The sequence below is a fragment of the Cupressus sempervirens genome, chromosome 11 (assembly GCF_028749045.1).
Source record: "Cupressus sempervirens isolate cs-2001-9-10 chromosome 11, ASM2874904v1, whole genome shotgun sequence".
Taxonomy (NCBI): Eukaryota; Viridiplantae; Streptophyta; class Pinopsida; order Cupressales; family Cupressaceae; genus Cupressus; species Cupressus sempervirens.
In genome coordinates this window covers 94,467,193-94,473,527 of record NC_143128.1, presented here as the reverse complement: position 1 = coordinate 94,473,527, position 6,335 = coordinate 94,467,193, and the positions used below count along the sequence as shown (strand labels likewise).

The 6,335-nt window shown below is 38.6% G+C and overlaps 1 protein-coding gene across 1 annotated transcript; it reads right to left on the bottom strand.

The window, feature by feature from the left end:
- Positions 1 to 1,930: 1,930 nt before the first annotated feature.
- Positions 1,931 to 6,124, bottom strand: LOC149528389 (elongation factor 2-like). The gene is made up of 3 exons (XM_089808948.1): positions 6,037 to 6,124; positions 2,712 to 5,154; positions 1,931 to 2,537 (listed from the first exon to the last, which is right to left on the bottom strand). Exons 1-2 carry the CDS (start codon positions 6,089 to 6,091, stop codon positions 2,714 to 2,716), a joined length of 2,496 nt encoding a protein of 831 aa, XP_089665074.1. The 5' UTR covers positions 6,092 to 6,124; the 3' UTR covers positions 1,931 to 2,537; positions 2,712 to 2,713.
- Positions 6,125 to 6,335: the final 211 nt, after the last annotated feature.

Genomic DNA, 6,335 nt, shown 5'->3' with positions numbered 1-6,335 from the left:
AATTCCTCAAAGGATCCAATCTGAGAGATGTGATGATTGAGGTATTCACAAAATGAATTTGACCAAAAAGGGGAACTAGACATTTAAAAAAAAGGAACAGTTGGTGGGGATGATTATGTAGAGTGCTTAGATATATTGTATAAAAAGGTTTGTCAAGCGAATATGATCTCATGGAATCTGGAGCTTGACTAAAGGCATTTTTACGATATACAATCTTAATCCAATCAGCAGAGGAAACATGAAAGAAGACCCCCACCTCACAGATATAAGTAGTCTGATTGGCATCCATAACACTGAGATTGATGGCATTCACTGTCATCTTCACTGCTGATGCAACATTTAAACTGGCCACTATGATTGATCATCACCTTTCCTAATTAATTTGTGCTTGACCATAGCCTGACGGCTTATAATTAGGAGCAGATACCTGTAAAACCTTTTCAACGTTCAAAGTGTTTTCATCTCAAGGCAATGATGAAGGCATATATTTGGCAATACAAGCGTCTATCTAAGCATGATAGATAGAGAGGTCAGATGGAAATACATAGAGGGAAAATCTGGTTCAGTATTCCTAAAAGCACTATCAGAAATGGATTGAACAAGAGACAGATCAAGGAAATTACAAGAGTGAAATGAGAGGCACTGCACAAACTCTTCTATTACCAATGTTTATTGTTTTGCAAATATGAATACATAGTTTCAATATGGGGAAAAGTTGGTGTTTGATGCAGATGGGATTGATTTCAGTGGAGAACAAGTTCTATTACTAAAAGATGTATTGATCATCTTGACAGGACGAATATCTCGTCCTCTTTGTAAATTATTAGGTTTTATTTTGCCATCTTTGTGAATAGTGGTTAATTTTGGTCAAAGGTTAATTGGTTGACTATTTTCGCATAAAATTTTGAGGTTAATTACCCTCTACAAAATATGCAATAAAAGTTGGTTATTAACCTTTACAAGGAGTTAGTTATGCAACGAGGCCATTAAATACATGGCTTATGTAATGTAAAAAGGGGGAACTATATGAAGGGGAAATGTTGGAGAAATTTGTGAAGGGACTTTTGGATTTGCATTATACACTGGGTGTTCTTGAACTTATATATTTTCAAGAAAATAATGAACTCATTTAGTTGTATGTCTTGAATGTGTTAATTGTTTATCATATCACTGACTTCTTGTATGTTGAGTCAGTGATCTCTTGTGTAATGGTGCAATCTGATAGTCTAACTATTCTATGTACTTACATAATGTATTCATTTTATGGTATCTTGTTATGAATATATCAAAATAGCATATCTTTTCGTATGTCAAGGTCTATTATTCATCTTTTGTCACCATTACATTTATCTACTTGAAATCCCCTTGTACACATATGTCTATCGATGGGGTTTCTTCTATTCATTTAGTTTTAAGCTTTCTCCTTTCGTAATTTTAGGTGAAAAATACACAAAAACACAAATACACTCATCATACGAAGGAGCTGCCCCTCTCAAACGCAGATGAAGATTGCAAGTTGATATTGATCAGTTGTAGTCTTCCCAACTGTTAGCACAATTTTCATTGTTCACAGAGCAATCAGAGTCAATTTCATAAATAACTTCACAGTGACAAATTTGTTTACCAACAACACTTCAAAATAAAATATTATTCTTTTTTGTTAACATCACAAAAATTTCTCTTCTACTATCATCCTATTTTGCACTTCTCAATATAACTTCTGTTTAATGACAAATCATATTATAGACATCCAAAAGATGCATAATTCAAATCTTCAACAATACAATATTTTTTCTAACTTTATTTTATTGCATAATAATATAATACCTAAGTAATATGAATAAACTAGCCTATGTTAACATTGGAAGGTGAATTCCGAAGGATTCACCAAGGATTTCCACCTTAACTTAATTACACATACCAAGCCAAGTGATTCAAATAGATCATCTTACATGATACAAATTGATCATCTTACATCACTGTTTGGACATTGATCAAGTATTTCCACTGACATGCCAAGCCAAGTGATACAAATAGATCATCTTACATTACTGTTTGGACGCTGGATCAAGTAATTCCACGGCTGCCCTTATTGCACAATAAAATACATCATCATTTTCTAACAGTTGTCCTACTCTGTTGAACTCTGATTCACCAAACCATAGTCAATTGTACCTGTCTAAGGCATTAGGTGATTGAGCTGCTTATTTCGTTACCATAATAATAGTAACACAAACTAGCTATTTTGATTCCTTGCAATGCTACTTAAGAATGCTCACCATGATGGCAATCTCAAATCAATCTCCATGCTTCCAAGCAACATATCACCATCAACAAATTTCCCGAAATTCACAATTAGCAGTAGTCTCAAGTATCAGAATTCTGGCTTTAACCGATGTCATATGTTTCTTTTACCAGTCATTTCCCAAATGCAGCCATTGGAGAAACTCATTAAGCTGCCCCATTAGTTGAACAATATTAGTCCATGTTACCTCCCTTGCCAGCAGAGACAATGTGGCAGGTTACAAGATCAGAACCTGTACAGAAACCATTGATCAAAAGAACTGCAACAAGTTTCGATTGCACTACAACTGGAAGCCTCTAACCAAAATCCAGCAAAAGCCCATATAATATGACCATGTTCTTGGTTGTTGAGGTTTGAAAAATAGTTTGATGGTGCATGGTGATGTAAGAAAGTGAATTGTACATACCTTTATAGCTTATCTTCATATTCAGAGAGGGGAGTAATCTGATCCTTGAGCCCCTTCCTCTTGCGGATATCAATGACAAGTCTCCCTGCTTGTGAAGAAGGATCCATGGGATCAGTAGCCATCATATCCCAATGGTGAAATACGCTCTGAGGAAAAGCCTGGCCACCTGTGGCAAGTCTAAGAGTATCTGCAAACTTAAAAGATTCAATGACTGGCAAATAGGCCTTTATATTATATAGTGGGGTGCCAGGTCTCTGGAGCTCTTCAAACACATGGCCTCTTTTCTGGTTCAAAACATTGTAAATGCCACCTAGAGCTTGCTCAGGAGCCTGAATTTCAACCAGGTAAACCGGCTCAAGAAGCCTGGGCTTGGCAGTAAGCTGAGCAGCATATATGACCCTTCTTGCAGTTGGGATAAGCTGACCACCTCCTCTATGGATTGCATCAGCATGTAGAACCACATCACAGATTTCAAAGCAGATACCCCTCATGTTCTCCTCTGCAAGGGCCCCCTCTTTGGATGCCCATTGGAATGCAGCAACAACAGAGTCCTTGATTTCATTCATGTACTGAACTCCCTTGCACATGTCAACTACCATGTTCGGTCCAATTGTCTCAGGTCCAAAGCACCAGATCTTCTTTGCTAAATCCTTATCCCATCCAAACTCTTCACTGAGCACTTTCCCCCTGACCTTAGGATCATCCCTTGGGCCGATTCGACCCTCGTCAATCGCCTCTGCAAGACCTTCTTCCATAGGCCTTGCATCAAAGTAGAGCCTGTTGTGCTTGTTGGGAGACTTGCTCATCACAACATGGTGTGATTTGTCTAGGACAGTTTCTCTAAAGGAGACAATGGGATCAGACACAAGAATTTCAGCTCCCCCCATAAAGTCCTCCTGCAAGTCCTTGAGGCATATCTCAACATGGAGCTCCCCTGCCCCTGCAATGATGTGCTCCCCTGATTCTTCAATAGTGCATACAACCATAGGGTCTGACTTTGCCAGGCGTTTCAAGCCTTCAACAAGCTTTGGAAGATCAGAAGGTACCTTACACTGCACTGCAACACGATAAACTGGTGAGACGGAGAACTTCATTGCTTTGATAGGATGGGCATCCACCTCTTTCTCATTTGTTAGAGTAGCATTCTTTGTTATACACTGGTCCAACCCTACCATGGCCACAGTGTTTCCACATGGTACATCATCTACTGTCTCCTGCTTCTTGCCCATCCATATAACAGTCCTCTGAACACTCTTGACATATAGATCCTTCTTCTCTCCAGGCACATAGTTGGGGCCCATGATCCTAACCTTCATACCCTTTGCAACTGTCCCTGAAAAGACCCTGCCAAAGGCAAAGAACCTCCCTTTGTCAGAAGCTGGAATCATCTTGGAAACATACAACATCAAGGGTCCGTCAGGGTCACAATCCCTAATTGCCTTGGCATAGACATCATCCAGAGGCCCTTCGTACAAATTCCCCACACGGTATCTCTGGGCCATGAAAGGGGATGGCAGATGGAAAATCATCATTTCAAGCAGGGCATTACTTGCAGGCAGCCAGTTTTGCATAACTCGCTTCATGAGGGCCTTCCCAACTAAATCCCTCTCTTCATTTTTCATTGCAATCCCTAGCTTTTGCAACATAGGCCATAACTTATCCTTCTCATTGTTCATACACCCATTGATAATCTGCCTTATTGGCTCATATATAAACTGAACAAAGCCTCTCTTGCAGGTTCCCGAGCCTGTGTTTGTGCTGGTCCATTTTCTTGTGGTCGTGTCAAAGTAATTCTCACCCCACAGCCTCTGCATCATCTTCAGTTCATCAACCCCAAACTTCTTAGCATACATCTTTGCAAAGTTTGTCAGTGTAAAAGCCCATCCATGCAGGCCAGCTGAGAATGCAACGGTACCCTTCTCTGGATAAACTTGAACATCACCAAGAAGGGTGTCTTCATAAGTAGCAATGATCACATTTGCACTTTCAATGACCCTTGATATAGTTTGATAGGCCTCCTCTCCATCAACCTGAAGCTCAAGGAAGCACCTATCAATCTTGTTTACAGTAAGGATTGGCTTAATCCTTTCTGCAAGAGCTTGACGAAGAACAGTTTCGGTCTGAACACAGACCCCCTCAACACAATCTACTACAACTAATGCACCATCCGTGATTCTGAGAGCTGCTGTAACTTCTGATGAGAACTCAATGTGACCTGGAGAATCAATTAGATTTATTAAATACTCATTGCCTAATCTCTCCCCCTTAAACCTACTCAGTGACTCCTCTGTCATCTCATAGTATAAGGAGATCCCAGTTGACTTGATAGTGATGCCACGCTCAGCTTCATCTGCTCGAGTATCAGTCATCCGAACATCTCCTGCACTTTCTTGAGCTATTATTCCAGCTGCTGCTACCAGAGAATCTGTCAATGTGGATTTCCCTGTTAAGACCACCGATAATGATACGGTGGTTAGCACAGTTGAAAAATTTGGACTCGACAATCACTTGGCTGGTCCAAATTTTTAAGTGATTGGAGTTTGTCTTGGAAAAAACCAGCAATAACTCATGAAACTTGGGGGTTTCACTCAAAAACTACACTGTTGAATCCTGATAGCAATATCACAATTTGACTAGCTGTGGAAAATATCTCCCACTTATCAGCAATAGCTCAGTCAATTTATCTGATATTTAAAATACATAAATCTTTAAAAATATTCTTTAAAACCTTCCATCAAATATAAATCAAAATTAGAATTTATGCGATAGGATATTATCAGTATATGGCGGGGGTTTAGAAGACCCTAATAGGTTTGAGGGGTAGCAATGATAAGATTCCCTGTTAGATGTGAGAAAAATTTAAATGATAGAATGAAGATCATCGCCAATGAAAATAATGCTTTTTATACTATAAGCAAGAAAAACTGAATTATATAAATCTGGAAGAGATCTTCATGAAAAAATCGTAAGACCCTGTCAATGTGGATTTCCCTACATTAAGAGTCAAGACCCACAACAATGACATGCTTGTGATAGTAAACATAGTCGCCACGGTTTTTAATAGTTATGTGGGTTTATATTCACCAAAGCTCTGAATTTTAAGCAAAATAAAAAAGTATGAAACTATGCAGCATGCAATACTAATCGTAACATCAATAAATTGTTGAAAACAATCCATCCATATTTCAAGGCCTATTTGTTTGAAAAAATCATTTCAAATCCTTTTGCAGAGAAACAAAATGGGAAAGGACTAATCCTCGATCATATTGCTTCAAAGGTACGGAACATTAGATGATGAATATATGAGGGAAGCAGAAAATTGTACCATGATCAACATGAGCAATGACAGACATGTTTCGGATATTATGTTTCAAATCCATGATCCTTCGGAGCTCCTCAACCGTGAACTTCACCTGTAAAATTTCTCAAGACAATAAATTATATGCACACCATATCAGAAATGTACCTAGACGCTGTTAACAAGTTGCAAATCATACACAACAGTCCATGGAAGTTGGCAATTTGATAATGATCATAAATCTAGCCACCCACATTCCCAAACAAGCAATCATCAAATCCATAAAACATTAATGCTGTAAAGGGATTTTAAAGCAGAAATTCTGT